General features: G+C 39.9%; 1 protein-coding gene and 1 long non-coding RNA gene across 8 annotated transcripts in view; one reads left to right on the forward strand and one right to left on the reverse strand.

The window, feature by feature from the left end:
- Nucleotides 1–15,379, reverse strand: part of LOC139359904 (uncharacterized) — a 102,758-nt gene extending 87,379 nt beyond the window's left edge. Inside the window, exon 1 of the long non-coding RNA XR_011616550.1 lies at nucleotides 15,261–15,379. This is a non-coding gene — a long non-coding RNA (uncharacterized lncRNA). The remainder of the gene's footprint in view (nucleotides 1–15,260) is intronic.
- Nucleotides 1–15,398, forward strand: part of LOC105491350 (nuclear factor of activated T cells 5) — a 141,735-nt gene that overhangs the window by 16,228 nt on the left and 110,109 nt on the right. For 2 of the 7 annotated variants that reach the window (XM_071084837.1, XM_071084838.1), the window contains exon 3: nucleotides 9,626–9,715. The exons of 4 other annotated variants lie outside the window; for them this stretch is intronic. In XM_071084837.1, coding sequence (XP_070940938.1) covers nucleotides 9,626–9,715 — 90 coding nt within the window. The remainder of the gene's footprint in view (nucleotides 1–9,625; nucleotides 9,716–15,398) is intronic. One more of the 7 variants, XM_071084839.1, reaches the window with a different exon arrangement.

Below are 15,398 nucleotides of genomic sequence, written 5' to 3' on the forward strand. Positions count from 1 at the left end.
ATATTTAACTTTTTAAGAAACTGCCAAACTGCTTTCCATGATGGCTGTACCATTTTTTCATTTTTACCAGCAGTGTATGAGGGTTCTGATTTTTTCACATTTTTTGTCAGTACCTATCTGTCTTTTTTTTTTTTTTTTTTTTTTTTTGAGTCAGAGTCTATTTCTGTCACCCAGGCTGGAGTGCAGTGGCACGATCTCAGCTCACTGCAACCTCCACCTCCTGGGTTCACGCTGTTCTCTTGCCTCAACCTCCTGAGCAGCTGGGACTACAGGCGTCTGCCACCACACCTGGCTAATTTTTTGTATTTTTAGTAGAGACAGGGTTTCACCATGCTAGCCAGGATGGTCTCGATCTCCTGACCTTGTGATCCACCCGCCTTGGCCTCCCAAAGTGCTGGGATTACAGGCGTGAGCCCCCGCGCCTGGCCTCTGTCTGTCTTTTTAATAAAGCCATCCTAGTGGGTATGAATTGGTATTTCTTGTGATTTTGAGTTAATTTCTCTGATGACTAATGATATTGAGCATCCTTTCATGTGATTACTAGACAGTAGTATTAATATATCTTTGGAGAAATGCCTATTCAAGGCTTTGTGAACTTTTTATGATAAAAAAATTAAATAAAGATTATATATCATGTACAACATGTTTTGAAATATGTATACATTGGCTAATTTGAGCTTATTAATATATGCATTAACTTTTTTTGGTGAGAACACTTAAAATCTGTTTTCTTAGTGATTTTCAAGAATGTAATACATTGTTAATAATTTTTCTCACTTTAAAATTGGGTTATTAGGCCGGGCGGGCGCAGTGGCTCATGCCTGTAGTCCCAGCACTTTGCGAAGCTGAGGAGGGCCGATCATTTGAGGTCAGGAGTTCGAGACCAGGCTGGGCAACATGGTGAAACCCCCATCTCTACTAAAAATATAAAAATTAGCTGGTGTGGTGGTGCATGCCTGTAATCCCAGCTGCTCAGGAGGCTGAGGCAGGAGAATTGTTTGAACTCAGGAGGGGGAGGTTGCAGTGAGCTGAGATCATGCACCTGTACTACAGCCTGAGTGACAGAGCGAGACTCTGTCTCAAATAAATAAGTAAATAAATAAAATAAAATTGGGTTATTTGTCATCTTATTCTTGAATTGTAAGAGTTCTTTATATATCCTGGATATAAGTCTTTTATCAGATATTTGATTTGCAAAAATTTTCTCCCACTCTGTGTGTTGGCTTCACATTCTTGGTAGTGTTACTTGATGCACAAATATTTTAATTTTGATAGAAGCCAATTTATTTTTCTTTGTTGCTCATGCTTTGGTGTCATATTTTAACAACTATTGTGTAGCCCAGGGTCACAGAGGTATACTTATGTTTTTTTCTAAGAACTTTATAATCTTCACTCTTACATTTAGGTCTTTGATCCATTTTGAGTTAATTTTGTATATTGTGTGAGGTAACAGCCTAACAGCTTCATTGTTTTTGCATGTGCATATCTAGTTGCCTGAGCACTATTTGTTGAAAAGACTTGTTTCCCCATTGAATGGTCTTGGCACTCTTGTCAAAAATTAATTGGGCATAGTTGTATGGGTTGTTTTTGTTTTTTTCTTCTGGACTCTCAGTTCTATTCCATTTTGCTATATGTCTATCCTGTGTCAATACCATATTGTCTTAATTACTGTAGCTTTGTAGAAGTTTTGAAATTAGGAAGTGTGAACCTTCCAACTTTTTTTCTTTTATAGAATTGTTTTGGCTATTTAATGTCCCTTGAATTTTTATATAAATTTTAGGAACAACTTCTCAATTTCTGCAAAGAAGTCAGCTGTGATTTTAATAAGAATTATGTTGAATCTGTAGGCTAATCTGAGGAGTATTACCGTCTTAATATTAAATATTTTTGTCCATGAACATGGGATGTCTTTTTATTTTTTTTTAGATCTTTATTTCAACAATTCTTTAAAAAATTTATTTGTAAGTATTCTATTTGTTTTTAATCACTGTTTTTTAAGTGTTAATAAAATTATGGAAATGATTTGAAGAAAGGTTTGTCAAAATGTAGGAAAGCCTTTGTATTTATGATTTTCTTTTTTTAAGGGATGGGGTCTCATTCTGTCATCCTGGCTGCTGGGAGTGTGGTGGCATGAGCATGAATCACTGCAGTCTTGAACTCATGGGCTAAAGCAATCCTCCTGCCTCAGCCTCCTGAGTAGCTGGGACTACTCAGTGTTTACAGGTGCATAACACCATACCCAGCTAATTTAAAAAGAAAAAAAAACATTGTAGGGACGGGTTCTTGTTCTGTTGCCCAGGCTGATCTTGAACTCTTGGCCTCAAGTGATCCTCTCATCTAATTCTTCCAAAGTGCTGGGAATACAGGCATGAGCCTCCAGGCCTAGCTGAGCTTTTGTATTTAAACACAAGATTATGCATGTGTTAAGGGAAAGAAACCTAGCATATGATAAAATCTGTAAAATATTAGAATCAGTCATAGAAGTAAAGGTGCAGTAAACCATAAAGAACGTCTAGTGAATTTTACTTAGATATTTATACTGGATGGTAAGCTTCTTAAGGGCATTGACTATACGTTGCATTTTTGTAACACCTGGCACAAGTGCTTTGTATTTAAAAAGTTCTTGATATTTGTTGAATGAATGAGTAAATGAATGAATCCTACATCCAGAAAAGAAGGAAGGAAGGGTTTTGGAAGTTTGAGGACTGTGCTCTAGTTATATGCAACCATGTAGCAGGTTTCAGTTGGAATAATAATAATTGCATTAAAATAACTACAAATGGGGAACTAGGCCTTTAAAGACTTGGGGCCGGGGTGGTGGCTAACACCTGTAATCCTAGCACTTTGGGAGGCTGAGGTGGGTGGATCACTTGAGGTCAGCAGCATAAGACCAACACGATGAAACCATCTCTACTAAAAATACAAAAAAATTAGCTGGGTGTGGTGGTGCATGCCTGTAATCCCAGCTATTCGGGAGGTTGAGGCAGGAGAATCGCTTGAACTCTGGAGGGGGAGGTTGCAGCCAACCGAGATCGTGCCACTGTACTCTAGCCTGGGAGACACAGCAAGACTGTCTCAAAAAAAAAAAAAAAAAAAAAAAAAGGATTGGAACTATTTAATCTGTAAAGACAAGAATTTAGATAAATAAGATGAAAATTGTGTATTTGTTCTGTGTTTCTCTTTTTTTTTTTTTGACAGTGTCACTCTGTCATCTGGAGTGCAGTGGAGTGAGTGGGGCGCAGTGGTGCCATCTCGGCTCACTGCAGCCTCCGCCTCCCAGGTTCAAATGATTCTCCTGCCTCAGCCTCCTGAGCAGCTGGGACTATAGGCGCATGGCACCACACCTGGCTACTTTTTTGAATTTTTAGTAGAGACAGCGTTTCACCATGTTGGCCAGGCTGGAATCGAATTCCTGACCTCAAGTAATCCGCCTGCCTCGGCCTCCCAAAGTGCTGGGATTACAGATGTGAGCCACCACACCCGACACTTGAAAATCGAGGTGGATTTGTTCTCTAAATCCAGAATACTTGAATCAGAAAGTTCTCTTGGAGCTTGAAAGACGCAGCTTTAGGGCAAAATGTGTAACTGTGTAATATAGTGAGCTAAAGTTCTCATAGGGAACTTTATTTTATTTTTTTATTTTATTTTTTTTTTGAGACGGAGTCTCTCTCTGTCGCCCGGGCTGGAGTGCAGTAGCCGGATCTCAGCTCACTGCAAGCTCCGCCTCCCGGGTTTAGGCCATTCTCCTGCCTCAGCCTCCCGAGTAACTAGGACTACAGGCGCCCGCCAACTCACCCGGCTAGTTTTTTGTATTTTTTTTAGTAGAGACAGGGTTTCACCGTGTTAGCCAGGATGGTCTGGATCTCCTGACCTCGTGATCCACCCGTCTCGGCCTCCCAAAGTGCTGGGATTACAGGCTTGAGCCACCGCGCCCGGCCAGGGAACTTTATATCTCTGATATGTTACAGATTGAAATAACAGACTCTAGAATGGTTAAATTAAGAGATAATAGGACTGTCATGAATAATTGCAAAAGCTAGAAATATGACCTTAGTCTTATGACATAGAAAACACCTAGTGTCTTTATCCTACATGAGAAAACATAATTTTTCCCAGCAGGACTTTCTCCCCCTTCCCTATGTTTGGGAGGATTATTTTTACAGGTGGGACTTAATTAAAAATCGTCTTCAAAAGCCTGTGCCCCACAGAACAGAATGTAACAAGTTAACATGAGGTGATTATAGAATTTGAAATAGGCCGGGCGGGATGGCTCACACCTGTAATCCCAGCTCTTTGGGAGGCTGAGGTGGACAGATCATGGGAGGCCAGGAGCTGGAGACCAGCCTGGCCAACACGGCAAAATCGTCTCTACTAAAAATACAAAAATTGATCAGGCATGTTTTGGCCCATGCCTGTAATCCCAGCACTTTGGGAGGCCAACGCAGGATAATTGTTTGAGCTCAGGAGTTTGAGACCAGTCTGGGCAATATAGTGAGACCCCATCTCTACAAAAAATAAAAAAATTAGCTGGGCATGGTGGCATATGCCTGTAGTCCCAACTACTCAGGAGGCTCAGGCGGGAGGATCCCCTGAGGCCAGGATGTCTGGGCTGAGTGAGCTATGATTGTACCACTGCACTCTAGCCTGGGTGACAGAGTAAGACCCTGTCTCAAAAATAAAATTTATTTTGGTGATGGATGCACAACTGTGACTCTGCTGAAAGCCATTGAATTGTGTGCTTTAAGTAGGTAAATTGTATGATATGTGAATTATATTTCCATAAAATATATATATATATGCACATATATATATTCACACACATAAATGTACTGGAAGAGTTTAAAAAGATGGCAAGTGTTGTCAAAACAGAATAGAATTTATGTTTTCCTTTATTTTTTATTTTTTGAGATGGAGTCTCGCTCTGTTGCCAGGCTGGAGTACAGTGGCGTGATCTCAGTTCATTGCAACTTCTGCCTCCCGGGTTCAAGCGATTCTCCTGCGTCAGCCTCCCGAGTAACTGGGACTACAGGCAGATGCCACCACGCCCAGCTAATTTTTTTTTTTGTTTGTATTTTTAGTAGAGATGGGGTTTCACTATGTTGGCCAGGATGGTCTTGATCCCCTGACCTCGTGATCCACCTGCCTTCGGCCTCCCAAAGTGCTGGGATTACTGGCGTGAGCCATCGCGCCCAGCCCAATTTTTTTTTTTTTTTTAATTGTGTGGGGCTGTCTCATAAAAGTAGCTTTCTTCACGCATTGCTGGTGGGACTGTAAAATGGTGCAGCTGTTGTGAAAAACAGGTGGTTCCCCCAAAAAAGTTAAACGTAGAATTATATGATCCAGCAATTCCACTCATAGGTATACACCGCAAAGAACTGAAAGCAGGGACTCTAAAAAAGATACTTGTGCACTAATGTTCCTAGCAGCATTGTTTACAATAGCCAAAAGATGGAAACAACCCAGGTGTCTATCAACAGATGAATGGATAAATTCCAAAGTGTGGTATATAAGTACAAGGGAATGTTATTCACCCTTAAAAGAGAATGAAATTCTGTTACATGCCACAGTGTGAATGACCCTTGAAAACACATGCAAAGTGAAATAAGCCAGACAGAAAAGGACAAATATTATATGATTCCATTTACATCAGGGAACTAGATACATGAACTACCTAGAATAGGCAGAGAAAGAAAGTAGAATATTGATTACCAGGAGCTGAGGGTAGGGGAGGAATAGGAAGCTATAGTTAAATGGGTACAGAGTTTGTTTGGAGTAATGAAAAAGTTCTGGAAATGAATAATGGTAATAGTTGCACAGTGTCATGCATAGATTTATTGCCACTGAATTGTGCACTTAAAAATAGTTAAAATGGTAAATTTTATGTATAATTTACTGCAATTAAAAAAGGCGTTCAAAAAACTAGAAATTTTTAAGAGTAAGATGCACTACTTTTTTTTTGTAAAGTTAGTGAGACGTAATTGTGTGGTGGTATGTGGAAAGGAGAATATTTTCATTTTTGCATTTAAAAGAATATAGTGTTTTAGTTGTCTGTCATTTGTGGTTTTCTTCCTTCTGTTTTCAGAGAGTGTGAGTTTCTGTTACTTTCTATGTGGGACCTAGAATCTTTAGCTTTAGATGTAAATGAGATGACCTAAATACCGCTGACTATATTACATCTTTGATCATCAAAGACTAGATTTTGATAAGCCAGACTAGACTACAGATGACTTTGTGAAAAATTCATGAGGCATAGACATATTAATCTTGTTTAGACTGGATTTTTTTTTTTTTTAGACGGAGTCTCACTCTGTTGCCCAGGCTGGAATGCAGTGGTGTGATCTTGGTTCACTGTAACCTCCACCTCCCAGGTTCAAGCAGTTCTCCTGCCTCAGCCTCCCGAGTAGCTGGGATTACAGGTGTCCACCACCACGCCTGGCTAATTTTTGTATTTTTAGTAGAGACAAGATTTTGCCATGTTGGCCAGGCTGGTCTTGAACTCCTGACCTCACATGATCTGCCTGCCTCAGCCTCCCAAAGTGCTGAGATTACAGGCGTGAGCCACCATGCCCGGCCTCGATTGGAAATTTTTTTGACTTTTAATATGCTTGGTTGATTGATTTTGTTGATTTCTGGAAAGCAAATGTTTGTATTTAATAGTAGCAATAGGATTGCAGTTTTCTAATAAATGTCACAGAATTATGGCAGTGAGCCAGGAAGAAGAAAAGCTGTATTAGTGAAATAAGACATACTTCTATAGCTATGGAAACTGTAAATCCTACTAAGTCTCATAAAGGTATTCTCTTCATATTTGTATTATTAATTAGACATTGATAGGGGTTCATAAGTACCCTAGATAACTGCTAGATTAACTCTAGGTGTGATTGTATTCATCAAAAGGCCTGGTTAAAAGGTACTGTTAGGTAGTGTAGTTTTTGTTTTATGTGAACATTAAAGTGCTTATTTTTCTTTCTTTCTTTCTTTTTTTTTTTTTTGAGACACAGTCTCGCTCTGTAGCCCAGGCTAGAGTGCAGTGGCGTGATCTCGGCTCACTGCAACCTCTGCCTCCGGGTTCAAGTGATTCTTCTGCCTCGGCCTCCTGAGTAGCTGAAATTACCACCTGGCTAATTTTTTGTATTTTTTTAGTAGAGACGGAGTTTCACCATGTTGACCAGGTTGGTCTTGAACTCCCAACCCTCAGGTAATCCGCCCACATCGGCCTCCCAAAGTGCTAGGATTACAGGCATGAGCCACCATGCCCGGCCTATTTTTCTTCAATTTCACTTCTTTTTTTTGAAATGGAGTCTCACTCTGTTGCCCAGGCTGTACTGCAGTGGTGTGATCTCTGCTCTGTGTAACTTCCACCCCGCTGTGTTCAATCAGTTCTCCTGCCTCACCTCCTGAGTAGCTGGGATTATAGGCGCTGCCACTATGCTGGGCTAATTCTTGTATTTTTAGTAGAGATGGGGTTTTGCCATGTTGGCCAGGCTGGTCTTGAACTCCTGACCTCAAGTGATCTGCCCACCTCGGGCTCCTAAAGTGTTGGGATTACAGGCGTGAGCCACTGTGCCCACCCTAATTTCATTTCTTATGATCCTCAACTACTAAAGCATTTTCTATTTGAAAGAATAACACTAGATTATTGCCACAGCTGACAATTTATTTGAGAACAAATGAGAGAATAGGAATATGACTCTGTTTATTAAAGTTAATCTTAACCAGTACGTTTGTTTACTGGTAAAATGCATATTAGCTGTGCGCAGATAGATTTTATGAATAAATTATTTTAGTTATAAATTAGGCACTTTGGCAATTTATAGTGCTTTCTTTTTTTTTTTTTTTTGAGACGCAGTTTCACTCTATTGCCCACGCTGGAGTGCAGTGGCACGATTCCGGCTTACTGCAACCTCTATCTCCCAGGTTCAGGCGATTCTTCTGCCTCAGCCCCCTGAGTAGCTGGAATTACAGGTGCACACCACTACACCTGGCCCGTTTTTGTGTTTTTAGTAAACACCGGTTTCACCATGTTGGCCAGGCTGGTCTCCAACTGCTGACCTCGTGATCCACCTGCCCCAGCTTCCCAAAGTACTGGAATTCCAGGCGTGAGCCACTGTACCTGGTTGCGTGATTTGTGCTTTCACCAAGTAATAATTTCCTGATAGATAACCTGACTAGCATATTAGCTTAATATCTTTTCTAATTATAAAAACCAACTAACTCCTGAGAATACTTAAGGTCTGTAATCAGGATTGCCTATATTTGGTGAAATTAATGGGCTGTTGGGGTGCCAAGCTTCAAAAGAGAGATGCTTGCTAATCCTAAAAATATAAAGGTAACTTACAGCCAGAATGATAGCTACTGAGTAATTGTGTTCTCATCACACTTATTTACTTGTGTGTAAATTTAAAAGTGCATTTCCCCTCAAATTTAGATATGTCTTGTTCTGTTATTTTTCTCACTAGAAAGTACTTCTTCAAATTGCTAGGCTACTTACCAGAATCATCAACTACTAACTAGTAAAGAAACAAAGTGTGTTTTGGAATCTCCCATATCAAATATATTTAGAAGTGAAATTTAGCAATCATTTATTGTATGACTGAAATGAAACAGAAAAAGTAGACTATGAGAGGTGGATTCTTTTGGAAAAATCATGTTAGGTTGGAACCTATAATATTCCCTAGAAGAGAAAACCCATCCATGTTGAAATGCCAGATTAGAGGGAAGTTTATGAAGAAAAGACCATGTAGAATGATTTGAATATTTACCACTGTCTAGTTTTGGAGCAAAGAAAGACCAGGGCATTACATGCAGGGTCCTTCTTGGTGTTGGACCCTCCCCTTTTCCTACTTCTTTTTTTTTGAAATGGAGTTTCACTGTTATTGCCCAGGCTGGAGTGCAATGGCTCAATCTCGGCTCACCGCAACCTCCGCCTCCTGGGTTCGAGTGATTCTCCTGCCTCAGCCTCCCGAGTAGCTGGGATTACAGGCATGCACCACCACGCCTGGCTAATTTTGTATTTTTGGTAGAGACAGGGTTTCTCCATGTTGGTCAGGCGGGTCTTGAACTCCCAACCTCAGGTGACCCACCCGCTGTGGCCTCCCAAAGTGCTGGGATTACAGGTGTGAGCCACCATGCCCAGCCTCCTACTTCTTTTTTAGTAGCCCGTTGTTTGTCTAACTTGTCTATCAATTGGATATTTCAGAGATCACGGATCTCGTAACAGAATTGGATGGTGTGTCCTATGAGAAAAATACTGTTTTAGCAATCCAAATGTGGATGTGCTATATATAAGACAGATAATCTTTAAATGACAATGAAACCTCAACTCAGAAACTCAAAGGATAAAATTTGATAAAAATAAGAGGGCAAAAAAAAAATTTAGCGGTGAAAACAGCTGAGAATAGAGTAGAAAGCAATAGCCTTAAGTTTTGTATTTGACTAAGGTTGAATAGAAACTTCAAGTTGCAGTGTCTACCTCAGGATGACTCTTGAATTCTCAACCAAGGAATTAAAGAGAAATTCTCATTTTTTTGCTAGGCAACAGGAAGTTATTTTTCTTGAAATATAAGTTATTTATAATTTCGTTTCTCATTATTCCTTCTCTGTATCTTTTTTTCTTTCATCACAGATGACTCATTGACACCTCAGGCATCTAAACAGTTCCTTAAGCTGGGCACAGTGGCTGACACCGGTAATCCCAGCACTTTGGGAGGCCAAGGTGGGAGGATTGCTTGAGTCCAGGAGTTTGAGACCAGTTTGGGCAACATAGCAAGACCAACTCCCCCTCCCCAACTGTCTCTACAAAAACTTTAAAAAAACTAGTCCAAGTCTGGTGGCACATGCCTGTAGACTTAGCTACTTAGGAGACTGATAAAGGAGAATTGCATGACCCCAGGAGTTCAAGGTTACAGTGAACTATGATTGCATGACTGCACTCCAGCTTGGGCAACAGAGTGAGACCCTGTCTCAGATAATAAAAATAAATAAATAAAAAGCTCTCCTTTTTGGCACTTGTAGGTTGTCTGAGTACAGACGTTAATGAGTCCTGAGTACCAGGTGACTAAAAACTCTAATATTGTAAATGGATTGGTAAATTGACAAATCTTGTTTTAGACAATTTTGCTATGGTATGCAACAAAGTAGTTTCCAAATAATTTCAGGTTAGGATATTTAAAATGCTATTTAAAAAACTGTATTAGTCAAAGTTCAGGATTTTTTGTGTAAAGGTGATTTAAAGTGTAAGGCAGTTCTAGTTCTTTGTATTTGTATTGTTAAAATAAGACTCAGTTGAATTCAGTTTGTAAATACTGGAAAATTGTTATTCGTAGCTACTTTGTCTCAGACGAGATGATTATAAGGAGAAAATTAATTCTGAAGTGGTTTAAACCAAATCATGTTTTAAATTTAGTGTTATATAGATTTCAGGTTGTGTTCTATATCTTTTTTGGCTTTCCCCTCCCTCAGCCTAACAGTTTAGTTGTTCAGGATAGGGAGATTTGTCCCATGTAATTATTTTTCAGTTTTGCTGAACATATTTTTTAAATGGCTACCTTTCTTTGGTACAGTGTCGTGGGATTCCCCGCCCCATCTGGGGTAGAGTGTTGCGGGATTAGAGACAAAGGGGAATCTTTCAGGTCTTCTAACTCAAATCACTAGAAATTTAGGCACGATCTGGACCTTAATGTGTGAGAGGCTGTATCATTTTATTTCCCAAATTGTATTTTCTTTTTTCTTGAGACTGAGTCTCACTCTGTTGCCCAGGCTGGAGTGCAGCGGCGTAATCTCGGCTCACTGCAACCTTCGTCTTCTGGGTTCAAGCGATTCTCCTGCCTCAGCCTCCCTAGTAGCTGAGATTACAGGTGCATGCATGCCACCATGCCCAGCTAATTTTTGTATTTTTAATAGAGACGGGGTCTTGCCGTGTTGACCAGGCTGGTCGCAAACTCCTGACCTCAGGTGATATGCCTGCTTTGGCCTCCCAAAGCGCTGGGATTACAGGCATGAGCCACTGTGCCTGGCCACAAATTGTATTTTCTCTAATCTTCTAGTTCATATGAAAAAATTATTGAAGAGTCTCCCCCTCCCCCCCAGTTTTCTTACTCTGAGGATGAAGATGAAGGGGAAAGCTTTAGATAGTTGGTTTTTCAGGCTGGCCACCATGGAAAAATTATTTGCTGTTTTATGAAATATGCAATTCAGTTAAGTTGGAGGAAGCTGTTTAGTAAGGGGAAAAGTACAGAATTTCTAGTCAGGAAACATAATCAAATATCTGTTTTAAACTTTGCTAGTTTTATTTCTTTTCCTCTTTTTATCCTCATTTCCTTTTTATCTAACAAGGTTATCGTGAAGCTTCTATGAACAATTTTTTACATTATGCTAGTGCCTTTAAACATTGTTTGATTATGAATCTCTAACTTGCTCTGAATATTTTGAGAAAAAAGTTGAATCTTTGTTTGAAGGAAAAAGTTGGTTTTTCAGGATAAGCAAATCTTTTTGGATGTTCAAGATATTTTTAACAAAAAATTTTTCAAAAATTGAAAGTTGGCTTGGCACAGTAGCTCACACCTGTAATTTCAGCACTTTATGGGGCCAAGGCAGATGACTTAAGGCCAGGAGTTCAAGACCAGAGTGGGCAACATAACAAGACCCCTTCCTACACAGCCCAGGAGTTTGAGGCTGCAGTGAGCTGCGATTGTGCCACTGCATTTCATTCTGGATGACAGAATGAGACCTTGTCTTGATTTAAAAAAAAAATCACAAAAATTTTTTCCAAAGCTATAAAAACTTTAAGCTTTATTGTTTCTCTTTTTCCATGATATTTAGTGGCTCTTTTAGGTTTAGTTGTAACTCCTACCAATAATCCTTAAAAGGAAAATGATAATTACTTTCTTTTTTTTTTTTTTTGAGAAGGAGTCTCACTCTGTCACCCCGGCTGGAGTGCAGTGGCGCGATCTCAGCTCATCGCAACCTCTGCCTCCTGAGTTCAAGCGATTCTCCTGCCTCAGCCTCCCAAGTAGCTGGGATTACAGGTGCCCACCACCACGCCTGGCTAATTTTTGTATTTTTAATAGAGACAGGTTTCACGATGTTGGCCAGGCTGATCTCAAACTCCTGACCTCAAGTGATACACCCGCCTTGGCCTCCTAGAGTGCTGGGATTACAGGTGTGAGCCACCATGCTCAGTGGTAATTACTTTTTAGAGGATGATACATGGTACTTAGTTTCCATGTTTTTTTTTTCAGTTAGAAATTATTATAGTCTCTAAAATCTTGTGAACATGGGAACAGATTGTGAGGAGAAAAATAAATAAATAAAAGCTTGTGGTTATTTCAAACTCTTATGATCTCAAATCTTGACTAAAACCTGTGCTTTACAGGGATTAAGATTAAAGTGAAGCTTTTTTTTCCCTCATTATATTTCTAACTTAAATTTTTAAGGGGCATTAATCTTATGAAATTGATAGTTTTCTCATCTTTTGATTACTCCCCTTAATTCATGCTTCTGAAAAATGCATTCTAACTAAAAATATAAGAATGCTTATTAATCATAAAATGTACTGGTACTTGTTTAGTGTAGAACTAAGGGATTTAGATATATCTTTTAAATGCAAATAATATATTTGATCATTAAATGGAATAAGCTGCTTTCAGAGTATAGTAGGGTTTATTCTTGGGAGTTTGAAGTTGACCACAGAGGCGTGGATATAAGAATGGATTCACATCTATTTCCTGTCTGGGTGCTTTAGGAATTTAATCCTTTTTAAAACTGGAACTATTGGGAATTTTATTTTTTTTATGAGGAATCATGAAAATCCCAGGTTTAACTACATATTTTTTTCTTTTTTTTTTTTTTTTTTTTTGAGACGGAGTCTCGCTGTGTCTCCCAGGCTGGAGTGCAGTGGCGTGATCTCGGCTCACTGCAAGCTCCGCCTCCCGGGTTCACGCCATTCTCCCGCCTCAGCCTCTCAAGTAGCTGAGACTACAGGCGCCCGCCACCACGCCTGGCTAGTTTTTTTTTTTTTGTATTTTTAGTAGAGACGGGGTTTCACCATGTTAGCCAGGATAGTCTCGATCTCCTGACCTCGTGATCCACCCGCCTCGGCCTCCCAAAGTGCTGGGATTACAGGCTTGAGCCACCGCGCCCGGCCTAACTACATATTTTTTTCTAGTTAGTTGCATTATGTGTCAAAAATGAATAAACTGGCCGGGCGCGGTGGCTCAAGCCTGTAATCCCAGCACTTTGGGAGGCCGAGACGGGCGGATCACGAGGTCAGGAGATCGAGACCATCCTGGCTAACACGGTGAAACCCCGTCTCTACTAAAAAATACAAAAAACTAGCCGGGCGAGGTGGCGGGCGCCTGTAGTCCCAGCTACTCGGGAGGCTGAGGCAGGAGAATGGCGTGAACCCGGGAGGCGGAGCTTGCAGTGAGCCGAGATCCGGCTACTGCACTCCAGCCTGGGCGACAGAGCGAGACTCCGTCTCCAGAAAAAAAAAAAAAAAAAAAAATGAATAAACTAGTTTTAGGTTTCCTGTGTGTTTTGAATATTTTATATATATACATGCTCTTACTATGAATACATAAATTAGCCAACAGATACTGGTCAGAATTTTATTTTGATTGGTCAACTTTTAAAACTGTGAGTTTTACTGAGTTTCTGTCTTTATCTTTCTAGATGTTATAGTGAAATGTCTTAGGAGGGAAACTGAAATGAAGTGGTGTCTGCCGAATGAGTAACTTTACTTGTGGTATTGCAGCAGCGCAGTTACTTCTTTTTTAAAAACAATTTTTTAAAATTTTAAGACAGGGTCTCACTCTGTCACCCAGGCTGCAGCCTCCACCTCCTAGGCTCAAGCAGTGCTCCCACCTCAGCCTTCCAAGTTGCTGGGACCACAGGTGTGCATCACCAGGCCCAGCTAATTTTTTTTTTTTGTTCGTTTGTTTTAACTAGAGACAGTGTCTCCCTAGGTTGCCCAGGCTTGTGTCGAACTTCTGGGCTCAAGTGATCCTCCTGCCTCAGCTTCCCAAAATGCTGGGATTACAGGCAGGAGCCACCGTGCCTGGCCTAGTTACATTTTTAACAAAGTAATTTTGAGAACACAGGTAAAAAGGATGTGATCCGAAAACTGTTTGGTGTGTAGAATGGGGAGAGAAAAAGGAAGCAAATTAAATTGAAGGAGGAAATGTGGTAAATTGAATTTTGGAGTTTATTATTGGAAGAAAACATGCCATTTTGTGCAGTATAAAAATATAAGCTTATCAGAATTTTTAAATATTAAAGTTTGTATTTTAACCCATTTTCATATTAGAGCCATTTTTTTCCAGATCCTGTTTTCAGCTGTAGCTATTAATGGGGTGAATTTACTCCAGGCTCCCTGGTTGTTCATTAACCTATTAGTGCTTGACTACTTTAATAGGTTCAGGAAAATCTGCTTGTTAGTTGAAACTGCTCAGAGCTGGAATTGAAACTATTCTGCAGTCCTTCCTTATCTGTGGGGAATATGTCCTAGGACCCTCTAGTGGATGCCCGAAACCGAGCATAGTACCAAACACTATATATACAGTCATGCGTAACTTAACGATGGGATATGTTCTGAGAAATGAGTCATTAGGTAGTTTCATCATGCATACATCATAGAGTGTACTTACACAAACCTACGTGGGATAGTCTGCTACATACCTAGGCTGTATGATTTAGCCTGTTGCTCCTAGGCTACAAATCTGTACGACATGTTACTGGACTAAATACTGTAGGCAATTGTAACACAATAGTAAGTATTTGTGTATCTGAACAGAGGAGGCAACACATGGCATGACATCACTAGGAGATAGGAATTTTTCATCTTCTTTATAATTTTATGGGACCAGTGTTGTATATTAATTATAATTTATAAGTCTTTATATACCTTTTATATGGAAAACCAAATGTCCCAGCACCATTGCTGAGTATCATCCATTTTCCCTACTTGATCCACAATGTCAATAGTAAGTGCCATATAGCAGGTTTCTGTATATTCTGTATTATAATCTTATGGGACCACTGTCATATATGTGATCTATCCTTGACTGAAACATATGTGGCACATGACTATACTATGTTTTTTCCTATACATACATACCTATGATAAAGCTTAATTTATAAATAAGGCACAGTAGGAGATTAATAATAATAACTATTGTATTGTCAGGGTTCTCTAGAGAGACAGAACTAATAGGATAGATGTATATATCTACAGGGGAGTTTATTAAGGAGTATTGACTCACACAGTCACAAGGTGAGGTCCCACAATAGGCCATCTGCAAGCTGAGGAGCAAGGAAGCCAGTCCGAATCCCAAAGCTGAAGAACTTGGAGTCTGACGTTCGAGGGCAGGAAACATCAAGCATAGGAGAGAGATGTAGAC

Source organism: Macaca nemestrina, chromosome 18, assembly GCF_043159975.1.
Source record: "Macaca nemestrina isolate mMacNem1 chromosome 18, mMacNem.hap1, whole genome shotgun sequence".
NCBI lineage: Eukaryota > Metazoa > Chordata > Mammalia > Primates > Cercopithecidae > Macaca > Macaca nemestrina.